Source organism: Carex rostrata, chromosome 23 (assembly GCF_964058835.1).
Source record: "Carex rostrata chromosome 23, lpCarRost1.2, whole genome shotgun sequence".
Lineage (NCBI taxonomy): Eukaryota > Viridiplantae > Streptophyta > Magnoliopsida > Poales > Cyperaceae > Carex > Carex rostrata.
Window position 1 is genome coordinate 3,600,496 of NC_135940.1, and position 19,834 is coordinate 3,620,329.

The 19,834-nt window shown below is 35.6% G+C and overlaps 2 protein-coding genes and 1 pseudogene across 2 annotated transcripts; 1 reads left to right on the forward strand and 2 right to left on the reverse strand.

The window, feature by feature from the left end:
• Positions 1-1,774: 1,774 nt before the first annotated feature.
• Positions 1,775-5,793, reverse strand: LOC144574471 (E3 ubiquitin-protein ligase RSL1-like). The gene is made up of 4 exons (XM_078324428.1): positions 5,272-5,793; positions 4,670-4,939; positions 3,509-4,305; positions 1,775-2,344 (listed from the first exon to the last, which is right to left on the reverse strand). The coding sequence occupies exons 1-4, from the start codon at positions 5,749-5,751 to the stop codon at positions 2,065-2,067; spliced, it is 1,827 nt and encodes a 608-aa protein (XP_078180554.1). The 5' UTR covers positions 5,752-5,793; the 3' UTR covers positions 1,775-2,064.
• Positions 5,794-12,548: 6,755 nt separating this feature from the next.
• On the forward strand, positions 12,549-13,082 carry LOC144575192 (SKP1-like protein 11 pseudogene; annotated as a pseudogene).
• A 1,982-nt stretch (positions 13,083-15,064) lies between these two features.
• Positions 15,065-17,005, reverse strand: LOC144574702 (ribosomal RNA processing-like protein). Its single transcript, XM_078324736.1, has one exon. The coding sequence runs from the start codon at positions 16,929-16,931 to the stop codon at positions 15,294-15,296; it is 1,638 nt and encodes a 545-aa protein (XP_078180862.1). The 5' UTR covers positions 16,932-17,005; the 3' UTR covers positions 15,065-15,293.
• Positions 17,006-19,834: the final 2,829 nt, after the last annotated feature.

Sequence of the window (19,834 nt, forward strand, 5' to 3'; positions counted from 1 at the left end):
TGCTAGACTTTCAAACATCAAAATTTAATTAAATTTGCTTAAAAAATATTTGCTTAAAAATATAAGTTTCGTCCATATCTGATGAGAGAAACTAACATTTGTTACCTATGAAAATGAAATTAGTTAAATATTTTAAATTACCTTTGATTTTGATTTGAGAATTTCTTAACGAAGAAGAGGAAATGATGCTCTCAAAGCATGAATTCGTTTTTTCTCCCAGGCTCGCAGCAGCCTTTTTTCTTGTTCATCCGAACATACCAATTATAATTGACGGCCAAATAAAGAAAGAATTATCAATTGATTATACACAATTAATGAAGTATCTATTAAAGGAGAAGTAAATAGTCAATTTTAAAAATTTTCTCTAACCTCTTTGCTGCTTTGAGCCAAAACTTAGCTGTTAAAATCTACATCCGATGCTTAGCATGATAAGCTGTTTTATAGTTACGCCTGTTATTTTCTGGGCATGTAGACCAAAATATATATTTGCAAATGTAGAGAAATGTTTGTGTACAGAATAACAAATATAAAACCATATGGACACAAAAATCAGCTGGGACCCCATTCCCCGTACATTGCTAACAAATATTGGAATAAAAAATGAGCAATGTGCGGTATCTTAGAATAAAGCACTAGCAACTACAGCTTGTCAGAACAAGTGTTTTTAATGGAAGTGATCTGTAAGAAAAGCATCCTTTTTCTCTTTTCAAAGAAGAGGAGAGAGAAAAAAGATCATAAGAGGGGAAACAGCTTGGGTTCGATGGCTATCGGATCCAAAGTGGTTTTAACGGGTTCTCTCATTGTCGAATCTGCTTTAAGATTCGTATCTGCAATTTCACGTCTGCTTTAAAATTCGTACACACGAATTCTAAAATAAATCCGATGATGAGAGAACCCGTTGGAACCACTTTGAGTCCGATAGCCATCGGACCCAAGCTAATTCCCATAAGAGGAGAGAGATAAAGAGAATAGCAGAGGAAGAGTAGGATTTGAAAAGTACCGGATCTCATACCGTTTTTAACAACGTTTTATGGTACAAGCATCTCCTATGCCATTACCATTTCTGAGGTGGACGTATGAAATCGCACCTATAATTTTTCAAGGACTAAAAATTAAAAAATACCCGAACGCAAAAAAAAAAAAAAAAAAAAATTGACTTGAAATCGACTTTAAAAAAAATCCCTAGTTTTGACACATTTTAACACAACAATCACAAAAAAGAGATCTATTTCATTTCTTAACATCTAAGTTTTTTTTTTTTTTTTGAAAAATTGATAGTGGCTATCAGCTAATCTAAGCAAGCTTTACCATGAGAATTTAGTAAAAACATTAAATTATTCTAGTTATTTTCTTTTCAATAACGTCTACTAAGAAAGCAAAGTTTTTTATTATTTGAAAAAAAAAAACGTGCGTTGACACATTTTCAAACAACAATCACAAAAAATGAGCTCTAGTTCATTTGTTAAAAACTAAGCAAGTTTTACCGAGACATTGTACAAAAAGATCAGGTGTAGATAACGTCCACTTCAACAAGCAAAAGCATTTAAAAATAAATAAATAAATCAACTCAAAAAATACGTTTCTGTTGACATATTTTAACACAACAATCACAAAAAGAGGAGCTCTATTCCATTTGTTAAAAACTATCTAAGCAAACAAGCTTTACCAAGAATTTGTAGAAAAAGATCAGTACAAGTAATGGCTAAATTCAACAAAGTAAACAAGCAAGCTTTACTGGGACTTTGTACAAAAAATCAGATGATCACATAAAAAAAAATGACTTGAAATGGACTTGAAAAAAAATCCTTAGTATTGACACATTTTAACGCAACAATCACAAAGAAAGAGCTCTATTTCATTTGTTAAAAACTATCTAAACAACCTTTACCAAGAATATATACAAAAAGATCAGCACAGGTTCACAACAAACTTCTACAAAACAAAAGATCCTCTACAACAGAACAGTTGAACCAAGCACATACTACTAAAAGTCGTATAAGCAACAAAAGAGTATGTTTTGTCTTTGTTACTAAAAGTCATATAAGCAACTAGGCACGGTTAGTCTCATAGATGGAAATTTTCAGGGTCATAAGGGCCATGAGGGTGGTATTCATGGCGGTAAAATAACCCGGTATTGAGGTTAAAATTGTAACCATGGTCATTGTCGAAATATCCACCATATTCATCATCATCATCCTCATCATCATCAAAAAGATCTTCGTCATCGTCTTCTTCTTCTGAGTCATCATTCCAGATGTTATCTTCGTCCCATAACGGGCATGAGCATGTTGCCTTCTTATCCTTCCATTGTTTACCACATGTGTAACAGAATTCATACCCACATCTGCAGTATAGTAAAAGGAAGATTGATTACCATATTGTATTACTGTTATTTTAAGAGAAATATATATGTGTGTAGATAGAGAGAGATTGGCTAATATCAAAACGTTTGTTCCGGAGGTTTTATGATTTTCAAAGTCTAAACAATCGATCCAAATCGTTAGATGTGATCTCTATATTAAAATGTGATTGGAGACCAAATTTTACATTTTTTGGAAATTTCTTACTATTTATTAAGCCAGTTTTAAAATCGCTGATTTTAATAAACAGTGAAAAACATGTGGATCATTGAAAATAGTGATTTTAAAATTGACTTAATAAATAGTAAAAAGTTTCCAAAAAATGTAAAATTTGGTCTCCAAGCACCACATTTTAATATAAATTGAATGTTGAACGGTTTGGATCGACTGTTTGGACATTGAATATGTAAAAACCGAAACGTTTGTTCAAAGGTCCAGATGTCACACACACACCATCACTACATGATTTAGATACCCATCAAAAATTTCAAATTAGTTATTTTTTCATCTAAACTCACTTATTTTATTGATATGCCCATTTTTAAATTTGGTCAATCAAAAGTGTGTAGTATTAATATAAAAATATAATGATAGTTCTACCCTTCCCTACCCCCTTCCCTTCACTGGTAATTTGTTTTATTAATATTATTTTGTACTTTTAATTGATTAAATAAAAAGACGGGGATATAAATAAAATAAGTGAGTTTAGATAGGGAAAGAAATATCTAAATTGAAATTTTTGGTGGGCAAATATTTAAATCATGAAATAATAATGGGCTTATATGTCAATTTCTCTTATTTTTAACCAATGTTATCTTTTCAGGTACTTCATACTTCTAATTAATATTCTACTACCAGCCTTTCTGAGGTTTAAATGCTTAGGTGAATAATAGCAAGGTCACATTGAGCACCGAACAAAAACTCCAAACCACAATGGAAGAAAATTGTTTGGAGAGAGATAAAAGAAACAAAGAAAATAAGAAAACTAAGAATCAATAAAAAAGCAAACATGCAAAGTATATATGCCAACAGTACGAGTTTGGAACGGTTACCATGCAGGTCACACTGAAATTCAATGCTAGTAATTTTGTTACCAGTAAAAAAACAGAAAAGACAGTAAATAATACACACAAGTAAAGAGAATTTACCTGCAGGTCATGTGGAAGCACCCCTCGGCTAGTTCAATCATGTGATTACACTTCACACACTGACGCCACAGCCTTTGCCGAGCCAGCGATTGTAACTTTGCCTCTTCGGGTTTGGGGTTTGGGTTCCTTCTCTTGTATTCCCCACATGACATCCCCTCATGCCAATTCACCTTGCAATTTAAGCAAAATAACCCCTCACATTTCACACATTTTCTCAACCCCGAACTGTCATATGAAATTCCCTTTGAAGTCGATGCTCTAGAAAAATTGGAGGGTTTAATAGTTTCAGTTAATGACATTAGCATAGAGCACCTAGGGTTTGGGCAGTACACCTTTTGAGAAGGTGGTATCGACTCTTCCTTTATTCTCTGGGACATAATATCTAAAAGTTTTGGGGTCAAGAATTTCTTCGCGCCATCTAGGGTTAGCTTCACCTTACAACCCTCATGGGGGCAAAATGGTAACATCCCATGAAGCAACTTGACCTCAACATGTTGCTTCATGCAAGAGAAGCAATAACGGTGCGAACATAGCTCAATAGAGAACATCTTGTCAGACTCGGTAAGTTCAAGGCAGATTAAGCAAGTCTCCATGCGGTCTTTCGTGTGGCTGTTTGATGATTCACCTCTGCAAGAAATTTGAGATTCAATGACATCACGTGCCAGGCGAAATGCGAAACGCACGTGACAGCGTGGCAGGAGAAAGATTTTACATTTCTCAAATTTTCTCTGGTGAAGCCACACTTGATTTATTAAATTCGCCACCTTCCTTTGCTTTGGAGTCCATATTCCTGCAACCTACAAGACATGTTAGAAAAACAAAAGTTAAGAACAATGCACAGCTCAATTTTTTTTTTTAATCTCCACAGAGGCTGCGAAGTCGTGAGCACTTGGGTAGCCACAGTTTTAGAACTTTTTTCCTAGCCAAATGTGCTACCGCCCCATCTCCACAGTTCAATTTCAATCTTCAAAATTTAGTTTTTACAATCTCTTTTTTGTGGTTTATTTGATCTTAAGTTGTACTCTCTAAACAAAATTAACAAAGAAATAAGGTGATTTGGATTGCAATATATAACAAACTATTTTGGTTCAGTGAAGTTAGGGGTTGATACCGGTACAAGCTGATAAAATGTGTGTGTGTGTGTGTGAGAGAGAGACTCACATGGTTATACAGAACGCGGTAATCAAAGTAGACATTAGCCTTCTTGATTCCTATAGAGAAGGCTGCATTAAGTCCCTCGATTAGCGCCTTTGCCTCCAAGGCTTCTCGGCTCATAGCAGTTGCCGATACCGGTTTCTGTATCTTTAAAATCAAGTTATCCTTCGGGTCACAAATTGCAACCCCAATTGCCGCCAATTGGACCAACGACCCCTTCACCAAGTCGCTGTTTACCATCCCCTTAAAGTAAACCCGGAACGGCTTCTCTTCATCCTGTGTGAAATTATATTTATTGACAATCATATGAGTTCCCACTTGGACCCACTTGTCTATGCAATTAAGATTCCTAAAAGTTTCCTCCAGTAGGATTATGATTTGGTCCTAGAAAGGAATCACCTAACAGTGATGCTCAGAAATATCCAGTTCAAAACAAATGTTTCAACAACAGCAACTTCATATCTTGCTTCTGCTTGGTTCATAATTAAGTTTGCTTAGATGTCCAAAACAAAATCAAATCAGACGGTCAGATTAAAAATATATCACAAATATCAAATGCATACTTGAATTCAAGGTATTTGAATTGGTATCTTTCTTAGAAAACGTACCTCGAGAGGTATCGAACTAGGGTTTGTAGTGGGGCTAGGATCAACGGGTTTTTCAAAATTATCCCCATATTCGTCCCAATCTTCATCTGGCATATCATCAATCTCTCGCGCAAACTTCTCATCGTACTCCCTTAATCTCGCATCGTGCGTCAATCTGCGAATCTCCATCTCTTGTATCTTATGATCCTTCTTCTCGGTATTGAACTTCTCCAGTTCCTGTGCTTGGAGACGAAGCACGAGCTCCAGATCATCCTTGGTTTCATCAGAGACTTCGTCTCTATGAAGCGAGGTCGGATAAGCACTGGAGCTAGGGTTAGGATTAGGATTAGGGGTGATAGAGAGCGAGGCGGAGAGCGCCTCCTCGAGTTGAATGCGGTAGGCGAGCTCGAGGTCGGAGACAGCGACGGAGGCGGAGAGGAGCTCCCGTTGGTGCGCCGCGATTAACGTGTCGTCTAAGTATTCTTCGCTGGGTTTCGCCATTAATGGAAAGTGGAAACACTCAAAAGAGAGATGAAATATGATCGGAGACAAAAAGCAATACGGTGCGTCGGTGCCTATATAGATATAGCACTAGGTCCCTTAATATTCGTGCAAAATCAAATTGAACGGTCTGGATCCAAACTCAAAATTTGAGTTAATTCGGGGATCTGTAAACAACCGACTCAAGATTCAAGGAATATATGGAGTTTTGATCCGAACCGTCAGATCAAAATACGTTCTAATCCAGTCTGGTACGAAGCCTTTTTAATTGTGCCGAACCGTTAAATTAAAATATGTAGCATAAATCCTTTTTAATTGTGCAAAAGCAAATCGAATGATTCAAATGAATTTGAATTCATAACCTCTCCGATACCGTAAAAGGGAGTTGTTTACAATTAGTAGATTCAGACAGTGGTGAGTTTGGATGAAACAAATAATAGCTCGGAATAGCAGCTATTTTTGAGTTCAGAATAGCAACTAATCTGATATTTTTAGAGAATAGCGAAATAGCAGTTAATCCGAGCTATTTCTTTGTTGAGAATAACATTTTTTTTTCACCCAAACATGTTGTGTTGAGAATAGCTCGCCAAGAATAGCAGCTATTCCTGAGTTAGCGCTATTTTTTTGTCACTCAAACGCACCAGATCTGGTACAAATATTAAAGGAGACCCGTACATTTTTAATAGGTGTTGGATTGAGTAAATCTGAACCGTAAAATTATAGATTTCACTGTCTAATACCTTAGAGGATACTTGTCCCATGCATTATGGAATTTGAGGACAGATGAGCACGAATCGAGTCATAATGTTTTTTTTTTTCAAAGTCTATTTTAAATATAAAAAATTTAATTTAAAATTAGTTTACGGGCCAAATTTAATTTGATCTAAATTAATCCGAGACGATTGAAAATAACAACAAAGATAAGTATCATATTCTATAAATTGAAGCCAAAAACAATGAAAATCTAAATATAACTTACCTGTACACTTGTAATGCGCTCAAACATTCATTAAAAACTGAACACTAAGATCGAACTTAAAAATAATATAAATTGATTTGTGCGTAGAATTTAACAAAATATTATAAGAAAAATAAATCTGGACAAGTTCATACGGAACATCCTGTAATTTTGATAACTTTTCTAAAAAAAAATTTGTAATTTTTTTTATAAAATCAGAAAATTTAATATTAATTATGTACAATAAAATTGCAAACTAAAATACAAAGTCAATGTGACATCTCTTGCCATGCGTCCTATGCTAGATAAAATGCCTCATTCCACTGTTACTAATCCGGATAGGTCCGGAAAGTACGGTCGGAATAAAACGGATTTGACATTCTTTTCGATTCGCTTTATATGAAAGATTGTCCCTCTGATTGGAAACCATATTAAATGAGATTTCAATTCATTTCAATAGAGAAGAATTCAATTGAGTTGATATAGAATTGAACTTTGTTGATCGAAAGACAGTACCTATCAAGGGCAGACCTAGGATTTTCGTCAGGAGAGAGGCAAAAAAATATCAAATCGGGTTTAAACTCATTAACTAATTGGATACTCGGTAAAAAAATAATGTTTTGACTTATATTTTTCAATACCCTGACTTACAATTTCTGATCCTATAACTTATAATTAATATTATCAATCATAATTCAAGAAATTTATTTTGATTTTAACACTAAATTTAATAATACCAATAGATCGCTAAAGTCGATCGGTACCAATAGATCACCAGTAAAACTCAAAATTCAAGGGGGGGGGGGGGGGGGGGGGGGGGGGGGGGGGGGGGGGGGGGGGGGTAACTGTCCCCCCTTGTGCTATAGTAGATCCGCCCCTAGTACCCACTGCCAAGAATTTATTAATAAAGAATTTAAAAAATATCCAAATGATTATTTTAATTTACGAAGTTTGCCACTCAAACTCTAGTTAAGATTTTAGACCATTCAACTCTACACAAAGCAAACTTTGAAACATAAGAGCAGATTTTACGGATGTCACTCATCTTTTTAGACGGCTAGATTAGTGTATTTATACTCGGGTGGGTACGGGTACGTCTCGGGTACGGGTACGGGTATGGCGGGTATAATTTTCAAAACTCATACCCTACCCGTCCTATACCCTTACCTGTGTACCCTTGACGGGTAAGGCGGGTACGGGTATTTTTTTTTTGTTGTTTTTTTTTTCTGGTTTTTTTGTTTTTTTGTTGGTTTTTTTTCTGGTTTTTTTTGTTGGTTTGGGGGTGGAAAAATCCGATTTTTTGAATTTTGAAACGGGATGAACAGTGGTCGGGTATACGGGTACGGGTACTCGGGTAGTCGGGTACGGGTAAACTCGGGTAGGGTATGGTCGGGTATTGGTCCAAAATAACGGATCCGGTCCGGTTTTTGCCCGTACCCGCATACCCGAGTACCCGATCCATACCCGGGCTCGGGCACGGATACCCCGGGCGGGTATACCCGACCCGGGTTTTTGCCAAACTCTAAGCTAGATCACCACAATAAAGGGTAATTATGTATTTTTACTCCACCAAGTCTAATTCTCCTCGAATCTCTATTATTTTCACGAGATTTTAATTGGTCCTTTTTTTTTTCCCAGTCGAATCTTGTCAATTGAAATTGCATTGCCTTTTTACCTCTCTTCCTATCAGCGTTTTTTTTTTTCTATTGATTTGTTAGATTAAATTTCCTCTGTGGCGAATTTAGAATTCAAAATTTATTATTATTATTATTATTATTATTATTATTATTAGTAGTAGTAGTAGTAGTAGTAGTATTATTATTTAATAAATTCAATTTGTCGTTTAAAAGTGTTTAATTTAATTTGTATGTTTAGATCAATTATATTTGCGTTGAATTACTATTCAGAGTTGTTCGGTTTATTTTAATTTATTAGTATTATCTGAGATTAGAAATTTTCATTCTTATTATGTGTTGTATATATTGTTCCAATTATTATTGAGTTTATGTTTTCTTTCTATTACTCGTATTGTTTTATTTATACTATGGTCACTATATATAGGTTTTAATTTGTTGCGGATTTTAAGTATCTATAATTGTGTTGTTAACTAAACTTTAACTAGGATTAAAAATTAATTATCCATTTTTAAAAATTGAGGTTATAACAAGATCTATATTCAACAAGCTTTTAAATAGCGCATGATAGCGGTGCTATAGCAATTTCGGACAATAAAAGCTATGACGCTATTGCACGGTATAAGCTTCTATCCGAGCGAGGAGTCCAGAGTGGCGAGTTGAGCTGATAAGCCACAGATGCAACACATGTTACACATGGAATATTTTATATTTTTGTATATAACACATGGCATATTGGGAACTAGGGCTGGGCAAAAAAGCTCGAACTCGTAACTCGCTCATTTACAGCTCGTTTAACTCGGCTCATTTACAACTCAGCTCATTTATAACTCGAGTTGGCCAACTCGTTTAATAAATGAGCTGAGTTCGAGTTGGCCCCAACTCGCTCATTTATAACTCGAGTTACATAAAGTTACACAATATTGGTCACAATAAATCCAAAAATAATCAAACCCGAATCTCTAGACTGTTATTTGTGCTTTGAGTTTCGTGTAAAATATGTTTGAACTTGTGCTGTAACACTATCACTGGTTAAACGAGTTATAAACGAGTTGTGAGCCAACTCGAGTTTATAACGAGCTGAGTTTGAACTTGTGTTGTAATACTATCACTGGTTAAACGAGTTATAAACGAGTTGTGAACCAACTCGAGTTGATAACAAGCTGTGTTCGAGTTGGCTCTACAACTCGTTATTATCATCTCAACTCGAGTTGGCTCGCTCGTTTATTAAACGAGCCGAGTTCGAGTTGGGAGTAACTCGCTCAAACTTGACTCATTTACAGCCCTATAATGGGAACGTGATAGCAATTTTGAACAATCTCTAGTGGTCAAGGCCATTGTAGACCCATTTTGATTCTAAAAGCGACCCAATATGGGTCAAACAAAGCCCAATTATGGTCCCATAATAAGGCCCAATTAGAACGGAATACTCAGTCAACTATATCCACTGTGCATTTTATTTGCTTATAGATTAGATGACACGAGAAATTATAAGTTTAAATAATATTTGTTGCGGCGTAAGGGGTATAATCGTCATTTTCTGGAGGTGGCTTAAACGGGTCTGAAAGTGATAAGATATTAAAAATAATAGAACTTGCATTAGTATGAAAAAGCGTCAGATAATGATATTAAGCAATAAATCAGAAGGCAGGAAATAAAATAAAGCCTTTTTCATATTGGAAACGTGAAAAGCCTTTTGAACTATCAAATATCGATTCTCTTGCGGCAACACATGAGATGATTGTGTGTCAAAGTCAATTATTTAATTTTATTTTGAATAGAACCTCTCACTATCCTGCTATGTTTTTGTATAGTTTCTTGTTTACATTTATAAATTACATTGATATTTTAGAGTTCAAATGAAACGGACAAGGAGTCGATGAAGTCTCTATAAAAGTCATTTATACGATTATTGAATCAGTATCATATTTTATAAGATGAATACATGTAATAAAAAAGAATTATTAGATGGTCCGAATATGTCCCAAGTACATAAGAGATATATATTTCATGTAAGTAATATTGAATATATAAAACAAACGTATAAGCTTAGAATAATAAAGGAGAGTAAATAAGGAATGGAAGTGAGGGAGGAGAGAAAGAGAAGAAAAATGTGAGTTCCATAAGGATATTTTATTATGAATTTTAGAAGGAGAATTTTTTGTTTTATGATTTAAAAAAGAAGGGCATTATGTAAAAATTTTTTCTTTATTTTGATTTTAACATAGCAGTTAGAGTGGGAAAAACGTGTCGTGTTGTGATCAAGTTAGTTTTTCACGTGTTGTGTTGTGATCAAAATATCAACGGGCGGTCACGGCATGCAAACGATCACACCGTGCTTAAACGTGTCGTGATCAAATATGACTCGTGTGATTTGCGTGATCATTTGATCATAATTTAGGTTAGTTTATTCAAGATTCACCATTTGGCGAAGATCTAACGGTCCTAATTATATGTGACACGCGTGACCACGTGTCGTGTCGTGCCGTGACTAGATCTTTCGCGTGGCATGACGTGCTGTGCCAACATTTCAAAAGATGGCTACAGCACACAAATGATCATGCCACGTAACCGATATACGTGTCGTGCCGTTCTGTGCCGTAACCGTGCCGTTATGTGACAAAACAGGTCATTTTTCTCACTCTAATAGCAATTTGGCATATGTAGGAGTGTCAATGGGTACGATACGGGTAGGGTGGAACCATTTTCACACCCATACCCACTAAGAATTGACCTTATCCATACCTGTTAAGAATTTTCCTGATCCTACCCTACCCATACCCATTAAGATTAGCGGGTAACAAAACGGTAGTGGGCGAATAACGAATAATACAAATATAATAATTTTATTAATTTTTCAAATAAATCATCAAAACTTATCATGTCATACATATGCAATCACAATTACTAATATAAAATTAAAATATAAATATGCAATTAATTCTAAGTAATAGTTTTTTATTAAATAAATAAAATCACAAATATCTCTTCTAACAAATTCAATTCCTTAACTAAATAATAAAACATTCAAATAAAAAAAAGTAAAATGTTTAGCATAATATTCTTCTCATGATATAATTTATTTTATATAATTACCCGTTATCCAACAGGTACGGAATAACCTTTACCCGTACCCCTACCCATTTATCTAACGAAAAAAATATTTACCCATATTCATACTCAATAAGTTAACGAAAAAAAAATCCTATTCATACCCGTCTTATTGAATACGATACGGATAGAGTAAACGGGTAAACGAGTGTCATTGACACCCCTAGGCATATGTAATGCTGTTGTGATTTTATAGTTTGTGCGCTGCATGAAATCAAAACTGTTGCGTTAATAATATTTATTCCCTAAATTTCTGAATTAAATAGATGGGATCAATGGCCGTACAATAGTCAATAGGTGCTGCAACGTTGGATCCTAAGCTAACATATTTTAGTTCATCCTAGACATTTGCTAACGGGTTACCCGTGACCCGTTCCGGGTTACCCGTTAGGGGTAACGGATAGGACGGGTAAAGGGGTAGGTCGGGTACGGGTAAAACCCGTAACGGGTAGACGGGTAATTTTTCCAAAACCTCTATCCGGTCCGTTTATTACCCGTACCCGTTGCGGGTTGACGGGTACGGGTACGGATCCGGGTATCCGGGTACGGGTCCGGTCCGCCCGGTTTTTTTTTTTTTTTTTTCTGTTTTTTCTGTTTTTTTCAAAAAATTCAAATTTTTTTGAAGTGAAACGGGTCGGGTACGGGTATGCGGGTAGATGGGTACGGGTAGGCGGGTACGGGTATGCGGGTAGATGGGTACGGGTAGGCGGGTACGGGTAGGCGGGTAGACGGGTACGGGTATAACGGGTTTTTTTTCAAATTAGGTTGTCCGGTCAGTTTATTACCCGTACCCGTCTACCCGTCTACTCGTTTGTACCCGGGCAACGGGTACGGGTAGCTCGGGTAACGGGTACGGACCGGGCAAAACGGGCTGAACCCGTTAGGGGTTTAGCAAACGTCTAGTTCATCCTCTCCTACCGGGCCCACCCCCACAAAAAAACAAGAAAAGAAATAGAAGTTTCAACTTCCTAAATACAGAGGCAACGGTACTATCATGTTTTCTATATAAACTCACCCATGATCCTAGCTAAAGATCACTGATCGATCTTCTTATTTCTCTTCCATTTGGTATCTCTCTCCACAATAAACAGATGATGGCAGCTAGCACAACCAGCCAGATGATGATCACACTCAAGAGCAGCGATGATAAGGAAATCAAGGTGCCCCAAACAGTGGCGATGCAATCTAAAACGATCAGCCATTTACGAAGATACGCCATCAACATTAACTTCATACCGCTACTGGATGTCCCTGAATCGACCCTTAAAATGGTGATTCAGTATTGTGAGAAGCATGATGTTGATGCAGCAGATGCGTCGAAAATTGAGACAACTGAGGAAAGTAGCAGCATCACGCATGCTTCTTCAAGGATTTCTGAAGAGGAACTGAGGAACTGGGACAACCAGTTCGTAGATATCGATATGTTGAAGCTTTATGACCTTCTCATGGCAGCTATATTTCTGCGCATCGATGGGCTGCTGGATGTGACAATCCAAAAGATGGCCGACAAGGTGAGGAAGAGCCCGGAGGAGATTTGTGAGTACTTCAGCATCAAAACCAACTTCACACACGAGGATGAAAAGGCGATTCGACACAGATTCAAAAAATGTTCGGCTTTCGTGATATGAAAATTATTCATCAGAACCTGTCATGCTTTGATTTGGTTCAAGGTTGTCTTTTATTTGCCAAGAACTCTTCTTCTACTAGGTTTTTTCAAGTCTGTTTGCAAGATTGTGTCTTTAGTTGATGTCGTCGCTCATCTGATTCTACTTTCTTTTTCCTCATAGGATTTTGTTACAAGTGGTACAAGGAATTTTGTTCTAGGATTGACTGTTTTTATTATTACTTGGTTACATGATTGCTGTGAAAAAGAAAAGAAATGTTCTTCCAATTAGAAGTTTCAGACTTCAGTTTTTTTTTTCTTTTTTTCCTCTCTTAAATTTTCAATCAGGCAACTTATATGCTCAAAATTTTGTATGCAGTACTTTCACTCCCTGAATTTTTTTTTTTCTGTCTCTTTGACTGTTAATTTGATCAATTTTTTATGCTAGCAAACACCAATCATTAAACCTAAGAAATCTGACCCAGTACTTGCATGCATGTACCAGTACTTGTAGGAACCCAAGGCTGTACAGACAAGAGCAAGTACAAGATTTGGTCCCAATACACTTCATAAAGATCAACAAACATTATAAAAGACTCAATTAGCAGCAATACATAGTGACGTATAATTTATTTTGCTATCTCTTTTTGACCATTATTTTATATTAATAGAAATAATAATATTAAATAATACGGGGTTCTAGACGGATTACATGGAATTTTTTTCATAAACCATAATTAAAATAAAATTATGAAACCAACATGATTACTTTTTTTTACAAAACCATAAGAATTGAAATGTCATTTCAGTCTGAATATTTTTTTTTTGAAACTGAAATAGCAATTCAGTTCGAGATATCTTCACAAGTTTTATAAGATGTGGTAAAAAGATCGGGAAAAGAATTTTGATAACTTCTAAACCAAATTTGTTTTCGATCTCTTTAGAATCCATGCATGGTGAGGCATTTTTTTTCTTTATTAAAAAAAAATCTGAAGGGACCGAATTTTTTTTTCTCCTTTTAAGGGACCAAATTTTTTTTTCGGTTCTTTCTATCGACTCCAAAAACCCATGTAATCCAACTAGAAATCTATATTATTTTAATGCTATTTCTATAAACTAGCTAAGTGTCCGTGCGTTGCAACGGGATTGAAATATTATTTTGATTACTTTCTTTAGATGTGATTAATATTTATTTGATTTTGTCATAATGTATTAATTAATAATGAGAGAAACAAAAATTAATGAATTGTTAATAGATAAAAACACAAACAACCACATCAAACAGGCCACGGAAGATCCGGGAATGTATCATCTGAGATATCTCAACTTTTGCGCAACTTTTTTAATCCGGTGAGATATTCCAACTTTTGCGTGACGCGTGTCCGGTGCCTATTCGAGGTGCTGTAGAGGGTCGGTATTATTTGTGTTTTGAGATTTGTGCGGAGCGTATTTAAACGGTTGGGATTTTCCATTATGTCACGCTAAGTTTGAGATATCTCAGAGGATACGAATTCAGACTGGAGAAAAGGAAAACGCGTGGATTTCCGAAAACGCATGGAGAATTAACTGCAGTTACTATGCGGCGTTTCATGTAATGGATACGGTTTTAATTAAATTTAGATTTTTACACGCTTGACAACATTAAACAGATGTATAAAATCAAAATTATTTATTAAAGGCTGAGATTAAGATCTATTTTAATGAGTGGCTGAGATTTATACAATCAACGGCTCAGATCTTCTCTGGACAAATAGAGGATTGGGTTCTAAAAAAATTAGCATGCTATTTAGTTGGGAGGATAGAAAATTCTGCAAGGTACCTGTTATTGATTGGAATAGAATTCACTAAATATTGAAAAGGTTAAGCTCAATGCTGTGCTGACTCAAACTGAGATATACCAATTCTGTCTAGTGCACTACTGTAACCTTTTCTGGTAAACCACTGGTTCTACCATCTAAAATGATCACATTGTGTAGTTTAATGAATCTAGCAATTTTGACAAATATGTAATCTGAAACCCACAAACAATGCTTGATTATATGTGAGGGCTACAGAAATAGAACCAATCGATTCAATTAAAAAGAACCAGGCAACACGACCAAACCTTAAACCCTAACTAGTACAAACAAAACCAACACAAATTTAAAAAAAGGGACCAAAACAACTACAAACTGATACCCACATTACGGTACCAGATAAAACCCGACACCAGTACCCGTACCAAGCATGTCTGACCTTAAGCCGAGAGAGACTGCAACTTCCGGAGCCTCTTAACTGCCATAGAGGGGCTCTTTGACCCCTTGAGAAGAACTTTTTTCGCGGATTTTGCCTTAGGTTTTTTCCTTTTCATCGCAGCTGGAGAAGATATATCCCTAACGGGTCCCGGTGGGACCCCTTTCTTAAGGGCACTGCCCCTCGGTGTAGCCGAAGGAGGTAACCTTAAATCGTGAGGTGGCATTGGGCTTGACGGCTTCCATACCAAGTTACTCTTCATAGAAAACCTAACCTTCTTAACACTTGAGCTAATATTCTCTCCATTTGTGCCCATGTTGCCGTCTTCACTGGACAACTCCAGTTCTGACACCTCCAGTTTATCGGCACTCTTTGCTTTTTTTCTCTTCCTGGTGATCTTTGGAGTCTCAATTTCATATTTGCTCTCAGCCGACATTCCAGCTTCGGCCGCGACCTTTTCAAACTGTTTTTGAAGGTTAGAGATGACATTCTCGTCCAAATTTATCATGTTCTCATTTCCTCTCTCATTCTCTTTGTTTTCTATTGTACCAGAATCCGTAATTTCTTCTAATTCTTCGATATTACTCCCTCTGACGAGTTGTTCCTCCGTGTTCTCTTTGGTTTTCAATTTCTTCTTCTTATTCTTTTTCTCCTTGTTTTTCTTCCTCTTCTTTGATAATATTTCACCTGACCCCTCACCATTTTCAATTTTCATAACCTCAATTGGTATCTCTGTTGAAGGTAGAGAAATTTCTATGCAACTCTTCTCCAAATCCTTCTCTAATTTGAAGAACCCATCTCTCAATTCATGCAGAATTTTTTTATTTTCCTGAACCGTCTCTTCCTTCTTTGCCAGATCAAGCAAATCTTTGGAAAATCCCATAATTAAGCCAATATATCCAAACAACTCAACCTCAGATCCCTTCTCTATCTCATCTCCCCCCTTTTTCAATCCCAAGTATTTCCCACCATTAACCAAAAACTTTGCAAAAACCTCAGTTCTCACCTTATTTACCAAACTTGAATCAACCGAATTCTCCAATATGCGCAAAAAAGGTGCAAGCAACACTTCTAGGGTTTCTTTTGTAACAGGCAAGAACTTTATGAGCTCCTCAAGGAAAATCTCCACCACATGGTAACTAAACCCCTTGGTACCCTCCGGTCCGAGAGCTCTCTTTTCGACTACCTCCATTACTCGAGACACAAGAGACAAATTCCAGGAATTGGATTGGAGAAGCTGGAAAGTATGATTCAAAATCCGACGTACCAAGAGGTAAAACTTGTCCATGCGGAGATAGTCGATGTTGCCCCACTCGCGGCGCAGCGTGAGGAGACTGGCGTCGAGGAACTGGTAACCGAGATCGGAGCCATTGGAGGAGATGAGAGTAGCGATGGAGGTGGCAAGAGAGGATTGATAAAGGGATTTATCGGCGTGCCAGAAGCAAAAGAAGAGGCCCTTCCAGATCTTGAGGAGAGTAGAGTCGGGGAGAGGGGAGAGTGAAGGGAGGAGCGAGGAGAGCAACCGCACGCCGCGGTTTCGAGCAGCCGTCTTAGGAGAGGCAAGGAGCTTGGCGATAGAGGCGGCGGAGGGAGGCGGCGCCCCCACCGCCGCTATATCGGTGTCAGAGAAAGAAAGAGACATGCTATTGCGAAAACAAAAAATTAGGGTTTGGAGAAGAGAGGCGGGAGCGAGGTAAGGAAAAGACCTGGTAATCCGGTAGGCGCACACCACTCAACACTCTCAGGTCTCAGCTCTCTGAATTCATATTATCACCTAAGGTAACACAGAATATTTTTCTAGATACGGACCGTCCGATCAGAATCCGCACGAGTATTGAAGGGTTCCATGCATTCCACCTCGGACCGAATTGGTCCGGATTATGATCTGACGACCTAAACAGAAATATCCTGTTACCTTAGAGGATATGGACTCCAGTTCCCAGCCTCTGACCTGGGTTTAGGATTTCCTAAAAAAAAAAGGACCCCATCTGGACCCACTATTACTTTTTGATGGACTCTACCGATTTTTTATGGGAGAATTTCAAGTAAAACCCTTAAAACTTCGAAATTATGCATTTATTATCTAAAATTCATAATATCCCATTTAGCCTTGTAAATTTAAAAACTCATGAATTTATGAAGTATCCATTTATCTCTTTTACGAAAAATAAAAGTATGTACCATGATCTATTAAAAATATCAGTTTTATAATTGATCGATTTCTGTAGGCAAATGAATTATTTATATTTTTATGATGCTCACACCAATTTATATTTAAACATCGCTGTGTAATTAATACAATATTTAACAAACAACAAACAACTCATTTTTAAACAAATCTTGAGATAATTAATACAAGATTTAACAAAATGCTCCCTTCCACCTATGTATAAAATATGGGAGCAGATCACCTGCCCCCCGGGGTGCAGGATTTTCCTGCCCCCTCAGTCACTGTGGGGTGGGGTCGGATTTAGGGTGGGTGGGACCGGGTTTAGGGTTTGGAGTGGGTGGGGCCCACTAACAGTGACTCTGGGGGTAGGAAATTCCTGCCCCCAGGGGGGCAGGAGATTCGATCACATAAAATATAAAGGAGTAATGCCATAACATTTTACTAACCATCTCAAAACCTTTTAGTTGGACAGTAAACCACCAATCGAAATTATTGTTAATTTATATTAACACGGTTCGTTATCTAATTACATGAATGACGTGTCTTTGATATTTTTTTTAATTCTTATGACTCATGTAGTTAATTTTAAAATTCTTCATGTCTTATTACTAGGGGTGTACAACGGGCGGGTCGATGATATTTTATTAAAATTTGAACCCAACCCGATTACACCGGGTTAAAAAAATTATTTACTTGACCCACCCATAACCCAACCCAACCCATCTATTTTTTTATATACGGGTTATTATGGATTATGCGGGTTAGACGGGTTAAACGGATTATAATTTTGATCGAAAATATATTATATATATTTTTACTAATTTTACTAAACCCTCTCACAAGGAGTATTTACTACAGTTTGTAAATTTACAAATGTCAACCTTCTAAATTTTGAAATATAACAATTCAGTCCCTGTAATTGTATTAGAATATATAAAAACCCAAAATACACTTGTATCGACTTACCAGTGCTAGAATTGATTTAGAAACTTAAACAGACGTGATATAATACTAGTACAAGAATTTACAAATTGGTACAAAGCAAAGAGGGGTGTAAGAAACGTTTAAAGGAAGTATCCATTCATTCAATCTGTTGGTTTGAAGAAAATTCTTTGGGGATTTTCTAAAGCTTTTGAACAAGTCTATGCTGAAAATTTGAGATAAAAAGTATATAATATATTAAATTGCCTTAATCATATTTGAGAAGAAAAGAAGTATAACATAAAATTTGAGATAATTTAAGATCATTCAAATAGTCTTTTTACTTATTAAGTATTTAAATACGTGGATACAAACCGACAATAAATTTGGACTAAAAGGTGATTGTCATATAATGAGAGGTTCAAGGCAGTGGGCGCCGATTTTTTTATTTATATCCAAAAAATAAATTAAATTTTAAAAAATAACCGAACCGGCTGTGGAATTTGAAATCTACCCAAACCGGTTAACCGTTAACCGGACCAAATTTCCGGTTAACCGTTAACCGGAAATTTGGTTTGGGTCCGGTTAGTTGTTAACTGGATTCGTTGGTTCGCTTAACCGTTAACCGAACCCGATTTTTTTTTTTTTTTTTACTTTTTTTTAAAACAGAAAATTTTAAATTTTTTTATTTTTCTATTGAAAATATACATGAAAATTCGTATTTAGATTTATCAAATTTACACAAAAAAAATTTGTAAATCAAATATGAAATTTAAAATTATAGAAAAATACACATACACATACACATACACATATACATATACATATACATATACATATACATATACATATACATAAATAATATACGGTTACCATTTTTTTTTTTTTTTTTTACTTTTTTTTAAAACAGAAAATTTTAATTTTTTTTATTTTTCTATTGAAAATATACATGAAAATTCGTATTTAGATTTATCAAATTTACACCAAAAAATTTTGTAAATCAAATATGAAATTTAAAATTATAGAAAAATACACATACACATACACATACACATATACATATACATATACATATACATATACATATACATATACATATACATATACATATACATAAATAATATACGGTTACCAATTTTTTTTTTTTTTACTTTTTTTTAAAACAGAAAATTTTAAATTTTTTTATTTTTCTATTGAAAATATACATGAAAATTCATATTTAGATTTATCAAATTTACACCAAAAGAATTTGTAAATCAAATATGAAATTTAAAATTATAGAAAAATACACATACACATACACATACACATATACATATACATATACATATACATATACATATTATTTTAAATTTCATATATAATATGTATATGTATATATGTATATGTGTATGTGTATGTGTATTTTTCTATAATTTTAAATTTCATATTTGATTTACAAATTTTTTTGGTGT